This window comes from Calidris pugnax, unplaced genomic scaffold (assembly GCF_001431845.1).
Source record: "Calidris pugnax isolate Ruff unplaced genomic scaffold, ASM143184v1 scaffold103, whole genome shotgun sequence".
Classification (NCBI taxonomy): Eukaryota; Metazoa; Chordata; class Aves; order Charadriiformes; family Scolopacidae; genus Calidris; species Calidris pugnax.
Window position 1 is genome coordinate 7,596,099 of NW_015090990.1, and position 12,313 is coordinate 7,608,411.

Here is a 12,313-nt window from a genome sequence, read left to right on the forward strand (position 1 = left end):
TTTGCTTTCCTCCTTGCATCCCCTTGTTTTAAAGACTACTATGAATTCCTCCTCATTATCTATTATGCGTGTGTCTTCCTCAAACCAATTCCTTCCCTTTTCTGTTTTCCTCTCCTCTCTAAGACCTTTCTCACTGCCACACCTTCATCTGCAAGAGAAGGAGGTTGGCTTGTGTCACTGCAGGAGGGCTTGCAGATGGGCCATCACCAAAGGGCAGCCCTTACCTGGTAAGGGAGCAGTGGGCTGAGAGGAGGATAGATTTGGTACAAACCCCAGTGCTTCTTTCAGTCCTCCAAACTATTAACACCAAAGGCTGGCAAATCTTGAAATTCCTGGAGAGAAGTGACAAGCATTAATGTAAACTTGTGTCAAAGTGAAACAATGTTTTAATAGTTGATTTTTTTGGCAGATCTTTTGAGTGTGTGAGATGTAACTTGTTCTTACTGTCTTTGTTAAGAGTTTGTCAATATTTTTGCTCTATAACCCAGTGATCAGTGTGTGTCTACGGCAGACGAGCAGAACTGCTGAAGCTTGGCTTGATTTTGTGATCCAGAGAGTTGTTATTCTAAAGGAAAACAAACGGTTATATCTTGAAAGCAAAAGAAAATACAGGATTGTGAACAACATAAGTAACCTTTTTAAGGGAAGAAAACTGTAAGTGTTGTGTTATTTTTTAACAGAATAGTTAGTGGAGCTGCTTTGGCTATCGACTTTATTTTTGCTATGTTTTAATATGAATTTTGCATTCTACGTGGAACGTGTAAGAAATGTTTCCCAAGCCCACATGTGGGTGGATGATACAGCTGTTAAACTTTAAGAGAGCTTGTAGGAGTGACCTTCAGAGTTCTGAGTGAGGCCACTCTGTATTACGACTTTGGAGCATTTATAGTCCTATTTTGTGGGACCATAGGAGGAAAAAGGTAGGAAGTTCAGCTTAAGAGAATTGTATGACTGCCTGGACAAAGGCTTCTTCAGTGCATTTATACTGTGCTGTGCATGGCATGTGCTTCAGTCTCATTTAAAAACTGTTTGCAGTGTGCTTTTACTATTTTTTATGGACCTGACACAAGCAAACTTGCTGAAGAAGTATGTTTGCGATACTGAGCGTATTCTTGCTGGTACCACTGAAGCTCATATAGGCACACAAACAAGCAAAACCAAACCTCAGCTACATCAACTCTGCTTTAGAAGAGGGGGGGGGAAATGCAGTCAGTCAGTAATAAGGCAATCCATAGGAATTGTTAAAAAAAATGTTACAAAGTCTTTAATTTAAAATCTCAAAATGGAGATTATATCCAATTGCAGTTGTGTGTAACGTTATTTCAAAAGATGCACTTGTGTACCCTTTCATATGGATTTTTTTTCTTTGTTACGGTTTAGAAAATTATTTGTACAAATTAAAGCGAGCTCTTGAGTCTTTCATAATGTTAAAATTCATCTGAGTTGGTGACACAAAGCTCATTTTCCTGTTTTAAATGTTCTTTGTAAGAAGTTGGTTACTTTTAATTACACACGTGGGATACGCTTGATCTCTTGGTGAGTCCGTGCCCCACCTGTATGGTATTTGATGGTGAATTGTTTGTGCCAATCGCTTTGTTTAAACTGAAACACAACAACTGTGGTCTTGTGAGAGGGAGGATTTGCCAGATTGGTCCTTTTCTTTATCAAACTGGAAACTGAGAATGCTGATAAAAATTCCATGGGACTGAAGCACGGTTCCATGGACAGGAAGGTGTCCCCAAGCCCAGTGAGCTCTTGCTGCCTTGTGAGGCACTGACTGCTGCTCCTGCTGTCCTGGAACCGTTTCTTCCCTCAAAGGCACAGCTTCCCTGTTCCAGCTTCACAGTAGTGGCCCTGTGTGGTAGTCACACTGTAGCCCAATGCCATCTTTGGCAGCTCTGTGACAGGTTGTTGGCTTTTGGCTTGGAGAACTGACCTGGAAGCATACTTGAAAGCAATACTTGTGTGTACCAGAGGTAATCAAAACAATGCTTGTGGTCTTCCCTTGTGAATGGGGAAAAAAGTAGTACATTTACAGGACAGCTTTTTCTGTCAGTACCCCAGAACTGGCCTTACTCCAGAGAATTTTTGAACCTGAAGACTCAAGGTAAAATGAGGGCAGAGAGTACTGGACTAACTTTGTAAGAATATGTTTAGGTATATGTACAGGCTTGAAATAGTTTCCCAAAGTTAGACAAGCATTCACTGTTGTATTGACAATAAATACTGACATTTTACTAACACCATATAGCCTACATATACATGGAATGCTGGATTTCACATTGGCAGTAGCTTTCCCAAACTTTATCAGAACTTCACCATTCTTCAATGTTGGATTTTCTGGGTACTGCCATCAATTTGGAAGCACAAGTTCTTGCTGAGGGTGGGTGGATATAATGTAAGGCTGTACAAACACTGTTGCCTGTAAAAGATGTGTTGCTGTCTGCTAATTCTTTGATGAAACCATAGTATTTCACTTGTTTTGATTTTGGTTTGGTTTTGGTTTGGGGTTTTTTTTAAAGAAAACAAAGAAAAAAGGCTATGGTTACATTTTAAGCCTTTGTTCTATGCGGTTGTTAAAATTTTAACCTGAAACTTCTTACTTGTTACTGAAAATCCCACACTACGAAATTTTCTTGCGTGGTCTTTTGTTAGATGCCCTGAAGAACTTGCAGTAATTCCCTAACCATGTCTAATTTGTAATAGTGTCAGTCTGGCAAGTGGATTCTAGATGAATGTAAACATAAAAGCAGCAACCCTTTAGCCGCCCTTCCTGGAACTGTTGATTTATTGTTGATTTATTGAAGCAAATAAAGTATTTTTGGACACACTTTCTAGGGGCACAGTAGACTTATTGCTTGTTTGATTGACAAAAATGTGTATCCTTGCTTTTAGGACTGTGTAATAGAAAACCTTGAGATATAGATATTATGCTTAATCAAAGACCTATTTTTAAATCATCTGTATGTTCTCTCTCTCTCTCCAATACTTGAAGAACAGTCCAGACACTACCTCTTCAGTTAAAGAGTGCCATACATTTTTACTGAAGATAGGAATAGTCAGATTTTTATTCCATGCTAAATTGGATGATAGCATTGAGTTACAGACAGAATCTGAGCTTTCTACTACATAATGACAAGTAAGTCTATTCACAGTCTATATATTTTAATGTATAAAAATGCAGCCATGTAGTGCAGCTGATCTAGTATTTCATGAGTAATTTTTTTGCTAGCTGCAAACTTTGATCTTGTACTAAAGCAAATACAACAGTCTCTTTGTGTGTGTGAAGCAGAATAATTTTCACTAGTTACAGAAGAACTACCTGTATGATGATGTAAATTTAAATGAAATGGTAGGACAGCTTACAGGTGGCTTAGAATTGAGGGAAAGAACAAGTATCTATCAAAAAGTCACCCACAGCAGTATCCCAGCCTGGCACCCTGGCTGTGCTGGCAGCAGAGTGCTTAGGAGAAAGCAGGAAAGTGCTTTTCCCCTTTCCTATAATCAGTTTAGAAACCTGAGTGTGAGATACACACAGTCTTGCTGCAGACATCTCTTTCCCAGGAAGGACTAAAGACTCGGCCAGTGACACAACTTTCTAAAGATAACACTTGTATCTTCTACTGCATTCTCCAAAGTAAGCGTAAATACAAAATGGTCATAAATAAAATGTACACTCAACATTCATCTTGTTACAGACAGATGCTTTTAAACTGCTTATTCAATTTTATTATTTGCTCAGGAAGGTTTTTTTTAAGCCAAAACATAAGGTTTTATTTAAGCCTGGAGGCCTAGCAATACTTGAGTACACCAGAGATGAATTGATAGTTTACCTTTGGTTGTTACCTCTTGACTTCCTAGAAAGTTAATCTACTGCTTTGCTCCATAATAAACTAGGGTAGTTACAGGTACAGTTGCCAGTTGTGGCTGTAGCTATGTTACTTTTTTCTTGAGCTGAAGTTGAGTACAGGCAGGTTCTGGCAGAGAGCATGCCTTCTAACTTGCTCCCGAGTTCACTTCAGCTGTTGGGCACCGGTAAGTTTTGCAGGCACGTAGAACTTGTCAGGCGGCAGTGGCTAGTGGCTTGGTCCTTAGCAGATACTTCTGTAGTCATCAGATGCATTTCTGAAGAAGAAACAAACAGAGTTCAAGTCCTACTGTGTAATTACTAACTACTGTACAGTTAATGGTATATGCATTGAGAAGCTGGAACTGAAACTAATGCAGGAACACTCTGCAGGTAGCAATAAGGCAATACTAAGCTTTACCAAAGATAGTCCCATTTCTCTCTTGTCCACTACGCCACTGTACCAGGTCCTGGATTGGTATTTCCCAGATCTTGGCAGTCTCATGCCTTTGATCCTGTCTCTGGTCTGCTCAGTAGCTATTGCTTGCTTCCTCCAGTACGTGTTGCTGCTTTCTAACTTTTGCCTGTTTTTCCTTTAAGTAGTAGAGTCAGACCAGGTGTTATTCATTTGAGGGGGCCAGGGGCAATTACTATTATGTTAACAGAGATGTAATGTTGAATTTTATCTGACCTGCAGTTCTGGTGTTCAATCCCTTCAGCACCTAACAGAATGGTGCATCTCTCTGGGTAATGTATTGGAGATGAGAAAACCCACAGAAAAAGGAAGTGCCATGCTGGTTTATGCAAGACAGTATCAACCAGCTATGAACAACTACGCTTTTAAGACTGCTTTCTAGAGACTGGTTTAACAGATTAGAGGGCAGGTTTTGAATCACTTATGTGTCCACTTAAGCATTTAGCTCTTAATGCCAAAGGCCATGATACACCAAACCAAAAAGAAACAGATTGTAGTGGTGGCAGTGCAGGAGTGTAAAGGGAATGGCTATACACATTATAAATTTAACAAAGTCTATAGCACAACTTCACTAATTTTAAATACAAATTAATTAATTAAAGGTTATTCCAAAGAAGACATCTCATATGGTCTTGTCAAACCTCTGGCTTGCACCTCAACTCTCTCTTAAATCTTAGCCTTCAGACATCATAAGGGATTTTTTTTTTTGAGTTATTTATAAACAGTGAGTTTTCCTTCTCTCAAAGATGCACTGCCAGAATAAGAAAGATTACAGACTAGTTACAGCACTCCCCCATTCAAGAGATACCAGAAAGGTGTATCTTAGTAACAGGCATCTGAAAGAATTTAGCTATTGAAGCAACAAATTATTTGACTTAACCCAACCAGTGAGCTTTGGAAAAAAATTTTTTTTTTTCTTTTTCAGGAGCATAGAGCCAGTCTGTACTGTGACATGACAGTGTCCATCCTTAACAATGCCAGGTGCCAACTCTTCTCTTCACAGGTAGTTCGTTTCCAGGTAGGTGTCCTCTTCAAACTTCAGTTGCTGCTCTACTTCCAGTGTTGCATGACAGATTTGGAAAAAACACAGTTTGATTTAAAGTCTTTGTTTCAGTCTGAGGGTTGCCGCACATTCCTAAAGTCTTGGCCTTCTAATAAAGCCCATACCTGTTATGTTTCTTGTCTGCTACAACCTCCTGAAGCAGCATACCAGCTGAGAGGATGCTTTGTTGAGCAAAAATTATAATTAAAGTTTTAGTTAAATTATTTCTCAAAGCATATTCTGATTTGCTAGCTATTAAAACTTCAGCTAATAACTAATACAAGTAGTGATGCTAGGCCTTAGCTTAGAGGTCCCTCTCAATTAGCAGACTCTTCCAGGTCACCAATTTCCTTTCGTATGAGCAGCAGTTGATCTCCCTGTATTTTGTTGCCATCTTTAAACAGTAGCTGAAAAGGACCTCCGGTGGTCAGCTACACCATCCTCCTGCTTTACATGGAACATCTTTAAAGCCTTCACAGTGGTCATTCCACCACCCCTGGCCATTCTGATCCAGTGCCATCACACTATACTCCTGCTGAAGCAGGTTTTCCTGACTACTCAGCCTGATGTCCCGTGTTGCATCTTATTATATCAAGCACCTGACTCTGCTGAGAAGAGTTTGGCTCCACTGTGTTTGAAACTACCCTTCAAGCAGCTCTAAGCTGTTAATTAGATCACTCTTGAGCGTCCTCATTTCCAGACTGAATGAGCCCAGCTTTCACGTTAAATTTTTCATCTGTTTCTACTTGCACACTTGTTTTCTTCAACATGTTGTAAACAACCTGATTTTAGTCTTATTATTCCTGCAAGCAGCTTTCCATTCCTGCCTTTCAAGTAAGACAACTGTAAAAGACAATGAAGTGTTACCAAAATGCTTTGTCACTGAAAATTTTAGAACCTCAAGGATTTCTTCATGTTCTTAAAACACTTGAGGATATTTTTTTTTGCCTAGTTTCATAGATGAATACTAATTAAGGTTAATCATCTGAAGCAAGCACACAAAGCTTGTGCATCTCAAAGTCAATGGAATAAAGTGACATCATGATTCATGCTGGATTTTTTTTTCATGCTGAATTTGAGTAACTAAATCCCTCTTTAGCCAATGTGCTTTAAAATTAGACAGGATTCCTACTTCACTCTAGGTGTACTGGAAGGAAGAGTTGTTTTCTGGTACTTGAGTTCGGTATTTCTGTAGATGTTCAAAGTATAAAGGGTACAAGCCTCCCCATGGAAACAGGCTGTAGACTTCAAATGCAGACATACATCATCTGCAGAACAGCATTTCTTGAAGCGTGGTAGGAAAGGAGGCTGCAATCCACCTTGCTGCTGTGGAGGTAGACTAAACCCCATTTAACTCACCAATCACACAGTAGTGAGCATGTGTAAATATGCACTTAGGGATGCATTTGGAGCATTATCAAGCTCTGCAGATATCAGCACCACTTCTGCTGCAGTCAATGCTTCTTCTCAAGGCTTCAGCTTTTGTGATCAGAAGGCTTTATTAAAAGTTTCCATTCTTTCTGCTTGCTGAAAAAAGCTCGAAGTAGTAAAAGGAGCACTGGCTCAGAGAGAAGGGAAATAAATTTTTCATTAGTGAACTAATAAAAACCATATTTAGAGACAATTTCACAAGTAAATTGCCATGTCTCTTTTTTCTAAAATATATGATTTCCAAAATCAATTACTCCAAGATAATTGGAGAGAGCTCTGTGTGACTTGTAGTTGATAGTACAGCAACACTAGCATTTTAGTTTAGGTCTTTTGCAACAACTCTCTTGATTGTTCCTACTGACTGTGCTTTAGTTCACACTACACAGAGGTCACAAACTGGACCCTTTTGGACAAAAAGGAAGTTCTGCTCCAACCAGTGATGGGCATTCAGCCCCGACACCAGGTTAGAGCTATTCTGGGCAACACCTCTGAATCATGTGCATCGCAGGGGTTAAGTTCTCCTCAGCAATTTCCTCACCCCACAATCAAGCCCCTTATGGGCCACGATAACGGTCAGTCAGTTCCACCCAGCCACGTCCTGCTGTCCAAAACAGCGCAGCAGCCCAGACCACAGCAGGACTTACCAACAAAGACAATACCTGGGTCTGTGCTGGCTCTGAGGAGAGTTCTTGGCTCTGTCCTCAGGCAGGGCTTTGAGGGGCACACAAGCTGTAACACTCCTACACAGTGCCAAGTGTTTGTTCAGCCCCTGAGCAAGCTGGGGGCTCGTGTACATTTGGCAGGAGGAACATGAATGTTGTTACATCAACCATCCTTCCCCATCTTCCTGTGATTTATTATTTTTTTTTAAAAAAACTGCATATGTATACACTCTGCTACTCTTGCAGCTGTCTGGGTTAGATAGCCCATATCTTGTTCCTTCATTAGATGCTTGGAGAGGGGAATAAAAATTATATCCAGTAACGGCACTGGTTCAGTTACTCACCATCTTTATCGCTGAAATGCTCGATCCTTATGAAAAGCAGCTTCTCTCTGAGTATCATAGTCCAAATCTGCTTGCTTTTCCTGCTGTTTTTTTGCCTGCTTTTCAGCCTGATGAAGAAAGGGGACTTAATCAATATTTGTCAAACATCATCCCTTCCCACTTTTCTCCCCTGCTATACCCCCCACAAAAAGTGTACACTGAATAGCTGAGTGAACATCAGGATCAGCTGCTTTGGTGACCTGCTCAGAAGATACAAGAGAGCAGTAGTGGCACAGCTGAAAAAAGTGGCATCATGACCCAGGACAGGATGTGATCCCTCATTGTTGATCTTTTCTGTATTACCACCCCTCCCAGGTAATTTTCCCCAACCAGCATGGGCCAAGTCAGCCTGGAAGAGGCTGCTGTTCCACTACTCTGAGAGGAGGCTGCTCCCCAACATCAGCAGCTGTAGGGCATGCAGGTGAAAAAAAAAAAAAAAAAAAACAAAATGCACACATCAAGCTTCCTCTTTCTCTCCCATACAAGAGATCTAGTACTATGGGTTCAGATGGGTGCTTCTTTCTGGAGGGGCTGAGGGTACAGCTCTTCTATTTACCATTTGCTGGATCTGAATTTTCTGTACTTCCATGTTGGCATCATGTTGTTTTTGTTTCTTGGCTTTTTCCACTTCCAAGTAAGCACGATCTGCTGTCATCCACTGATTACGATCCTTCTCATCCTCTGCTTTTTCCTCTCTCTCCTTTTCCACTTTCATCTTCATCTATATTTTACAAAATACACAAAAAAGTTAACCAAGGAGCATAGTTGATAGGCTGGAAGCCGTATCTTTCAGCAGAAGCAGCCCTGTATCAGAGTTCTGATAAGCACGGTCATTGTGGTTGGCCATGATTTTCAGCAGCCAAAATGGAAGCAGGAGAGGGAGAGAGGATCCCAGGGAAGATGGCAGCAGACATGACGAAGCGTGCTGATGCCTGGCACCAGACCCACCAGCTGTGACCTGGGCCAGGCTCCTCAGCTGGAATAAGTGCAGAGTCTGGAAAGTGTTTCCAGAAATTACCAACAATTATAGAGCCTTCCAACTGTGAGGTTTTTTTGCAATACTATCATCACATGCACCACTTGCACCTTTCTTAAGTTCTTAAGCTATAAGTGATAAATATGAGGCCTTCTCCCTCAAGAAGGCTGTGCTAGAATCTGGGGTATTTCTGAAAGGTATTCAGAAGTACAAGTAGATGACAGAAAGGAATCAGAGGAATTTCTTACCGCACTGGCTCTGTAATCAGCAATAGATTCAATGGCAGCCTTTTTTTTTGCTTCTTTCTCTTTGTTTTTGATTTGGTATTCATCTTCTACCTCTGCAGCTCCTCTAGCAAGACGATCATCCTCCATCTTACACGCCTCATTCATCTGTGCAGCTAGTTTTTCACAAGCTCTATCCTTATGCTCTTGCACTATCCTGCAAGAGAACATGAGCTGCCATAACATATCAGGGTATCTGCTCGGGTTACCTGAGGCACTGCTCCTAACAAAGCCAGCAGTCCCACCCACAGCAGCACCAATTACTATTGGAACTGGCAGGCATTTCTTCTGGACCATTCTATTTCAAGTTTTAATTACAGAAAAATTGCTTGCATCAGAGTTCTGATTTTGCTGATATAGAAATTCAGAGTAATATTTGTCACAAGATTAAACTGCAAGTTTGAGTCTTAACACTAAAAACTGTAGCCATAGACCCACCTATTAGTCTCTTCAGCTTTCTCTCTTGACAGATCAGCCATCATATCTTTTCCTTTAATATAAGCCTTAATCCGATCATCATCTTCATCTTCTTTTTGCTTCTCTTCAGCTTTAATTATTTTCTGTTCAGCTACATGTTCCTGTTTAAACAGAAAAGTGCTTTTATATTTATGTAGAATGAGATTTTTGGAAACATGAACTGAAAAAAAGAAAATCTAGCAGAGACTTCAGGCCGAGCTTATAATAAAGAGTTCTTTGGTTGTGTCAGTGGAGAAGCTACAGAAGACAGAAACACAGAGATGGAAGAAAATTCTCATTATCTGCTTACCACAAACTACCACAAAAGCAAAATTAGTGTATGGTTGCAGCCCTAAGCACAGTATCTTTAAGTTATATTCTTTCCTCTGCTTCCCCACTTGCTCCAACTGTATTGCTCCCACCCTGTGTACCAGTCACACAGCACAGACTCTGAAGGGCTCAAACAGTAAAAGTCTGTAGAACCACAAAAAAAAAGGCACAAAGCACCCAAAATGTAATCACACAGAAGTGACAATTATGACTATATATAGCTTTTCTTGTATATACAAAGTCGGGGGCAAATGGAGTAAAATTTGTGTAACTGAGGTGAGAAGGAGTATGGGGGGTGGAAGGAAAGCAATTTAGGGTTTCAGTGGGAAACCTCTCCTCTTACTGTCTCACATGCCAACCAAGCATGGCAGTACTGCCACTTCAGTCTCCCTGCTCAAGCAGGGAAACAGTAGGTGTGCTAAGGAGGCCTTGACTAATTTTCTAAACACCTCCAATCATAAAGGGAAAGTCAAATTAAAAAGATATTGTCATGTTCAGACTCAGGCTATTCCCTCTTCCTAGCAAAGGAAAACGGGCTTAAAACAGAGCAGGTACATGGAACCTAAATCCAGTTCTCAACGTCAATGCCAATCTCCTTGCTGCCTACAGCAGACTTTTTCCATCATAGACCAGTTAAAGCTCAGGCACCACATTGCCACTTCCAAGAGGCCTTTCTCAAAAGCACAGAGGAAAGACATGGCCTGCATCTGGCATATGATCTGAAGCTGCCAGCAGGTCCATTTATTCATGGGCCTACTGTAGCCACACCAGGCAGCCATGGTGAAACAAGCATTTCTGAACTGTCTGCTTCCCTCTTACTTACATGATGGAGCCTCTGGCGTTCAACTTTTTCCTCCTGTTCCTTTTCTTTTCCTCTCTGAATTTCCTGTTGGTACAACTGGTACGATCTCTGTATTTGTTCCCCTTGTCTTCTATTTTCTAGCTTGGCCAGATCTGCCTGATGCTTGTGCTCCTTTATTCTGAATCGGAAAAAAAAAGGTGTTGGATAAATAAGCTAAGGACTGCATGAAATAATGAACAGGTATGGATTCTACACATTTACAGGTACTTTAACAGTTAAAAAAAATACTTTGAAGTGAAAGCTGAATGTCAGAGATCTAAAATAGAATCAGTTTTTAAAAGGCAGCTGCGAATGCTTTGTACAACGCTCAGTCCCAGTGCAAGGGTGGTGGTTAGCCTATCCTAGCAATAGCAAACACGGGTTTGAATATTAGATTGGATTTGATTAGCCTGTTTAATTGTAGAAGCTGGGTAGCCGCCACAGCAGTGCCCAAGCTGTGGCCACGTTGTCAGCCTGTGCTAGCTGGAGGCACCGATGGTTCTGGGCTGGGAGAAGCGGCAGTAATAGAGAGTTTTGCCTCAGGGAGACAAGCCGCTCGCTCTTGGCACCAGAACACAGCCCGCCTTGTTTAATTGATTAGGGTAGACATGGCCACTAGCAACAATAGATGTCTCTGAAGCCGGAGCACAGTCACGGAGGAAGCAGAGTGCGAGGAAAGGGGACGGGTTCTCGGCCCAGCCGGGGAGCGAGGACCGGAGCCGGCCGGTCAGAAGGGGTGAGTCAGGCGGCCCCAGGCGCGGCCCCAGGCGCGGCCCCCGCGGGTGGCGGCAGCAGCGGGGCGGGAGCGGGGCCAGCCCCGGGTCCCGCCCGCCCGGAGCTGCCCACGGGAGGATTTTGTTTGACCCCGCACCCCACTCCCGAGGGCCCCACCGCACTCACTGCGCCAGCTGCTCCTGCGCCACGGCCCGCCGCTCCAGGTAACGGCTGTGCTCCAGCTCCGCCTCACGGCGGATGGCGTCCGGCCCGTCACGGTCCATCGTCGGCCCCTCTCCGCCGCGCCCAGCGCCCGCTCTCCGGGAAGCGGCAACGCCTGCCGAGAGAAGGAGAGGGCTCCTTACCGACGGTGAGAGCCCGGCTGTCCCGGGGAGTCGGGGCTCCTTCTCCCGCCCCTAGAAAGGGAAGGAAGGCGGCCCCGGTGGAGAGAATGGCGTGAGGCGAGGCGGGAACAGCACAGACAAAGGCGGGCGGGGGGTGACTGCGGCGGCTGTTATAGCGGCCCGACCCGGCCCGGCCCGGCCCGGCCCGGCGCTCCGCCCAGCCCCGCCCCGGGGGCTGCCGCCGGGCGCCGGCTGATCTCTGAGGCGGGGCCGTTCGCCGGGCTCGGCCGCTGAGGCGCCGCCCTGCTCCCCCGGGCTCAAGCTGCGGCGGTCACTGCGGTAGGCCCCGGCCCGGCCGCAGACGTGCGGGAGCCGCCCTCAGCCGGCGCGGGGTCGCTGTGGCGAGCCCGTACCCGGTAAGAGGGTCTAACTCTCCTCGCTGCCCGCTCCCGGCTCGGCGGCCGCTCCTCCCGCTCGTTCGCCCCGGCCCTGCGGCCGGTGGGGGGGCGGTGTGGCTGGGGCCGGGCC

The 12,313-nt window shown here is 43.7% G+C and overlaps 1 protein-coding gene across 3 annotated transcripts in view; it reads right to left on the bottom strand.

Moving 5' to 3' along the window:
• Positions 1 to 3,015: 3,015 nt before the first annotated feature.
• LOC106895083 (stress response protein nst1-like) overlaps positions 3,016 to 12,313 on the bottom strand; it is a 9,493-nt gene continuing 195 nt past the window's right edge. The window contains exons 1-8 of one of the 3 annotated variants that reach the window (XR_001413355.1): positions 11,628 to 12,009; positions 10,710 to 10,866; positions 9,539 to 9,678; positions 9,065 to 9,257; positions 8,397 to 8,561; positions 7,802 to 7,908; positions 6,724 to 6,922; positions 3,016 to 4,125 (exon numbers count right to left, since the gene is read on the bottom strand). Coding sequence is in view for 2 of the 3 variants with exons in the window: in XM_014954178.1 (XP_014809664.1) it covers positions 7,807 to 7,908; positions 8,397 to 8,561; positions 9,065 to 9,257; positions 9,539 to 9,678; positions 10,710 to 10,866; positions 11,628 to 11,725 (855 nt within the window). In the remaining variant the exon portion in view is untranslated. Of the gene's footprint in view, positions 4,126 to 6,723; positions 6,923 to 7,801; positions 7,909 to 8,396; positions 8,562 to 9,064; positions 9,258 to 9,538; positions 9,679 to 10,709; positions 10,867 to 11,627; positions 12,010 to 12,313 lie in introns of those variants that run through there. The other 2 variants (XM_014954178.1, XM_014954177.1) reach the window with 2 other exon arrangements.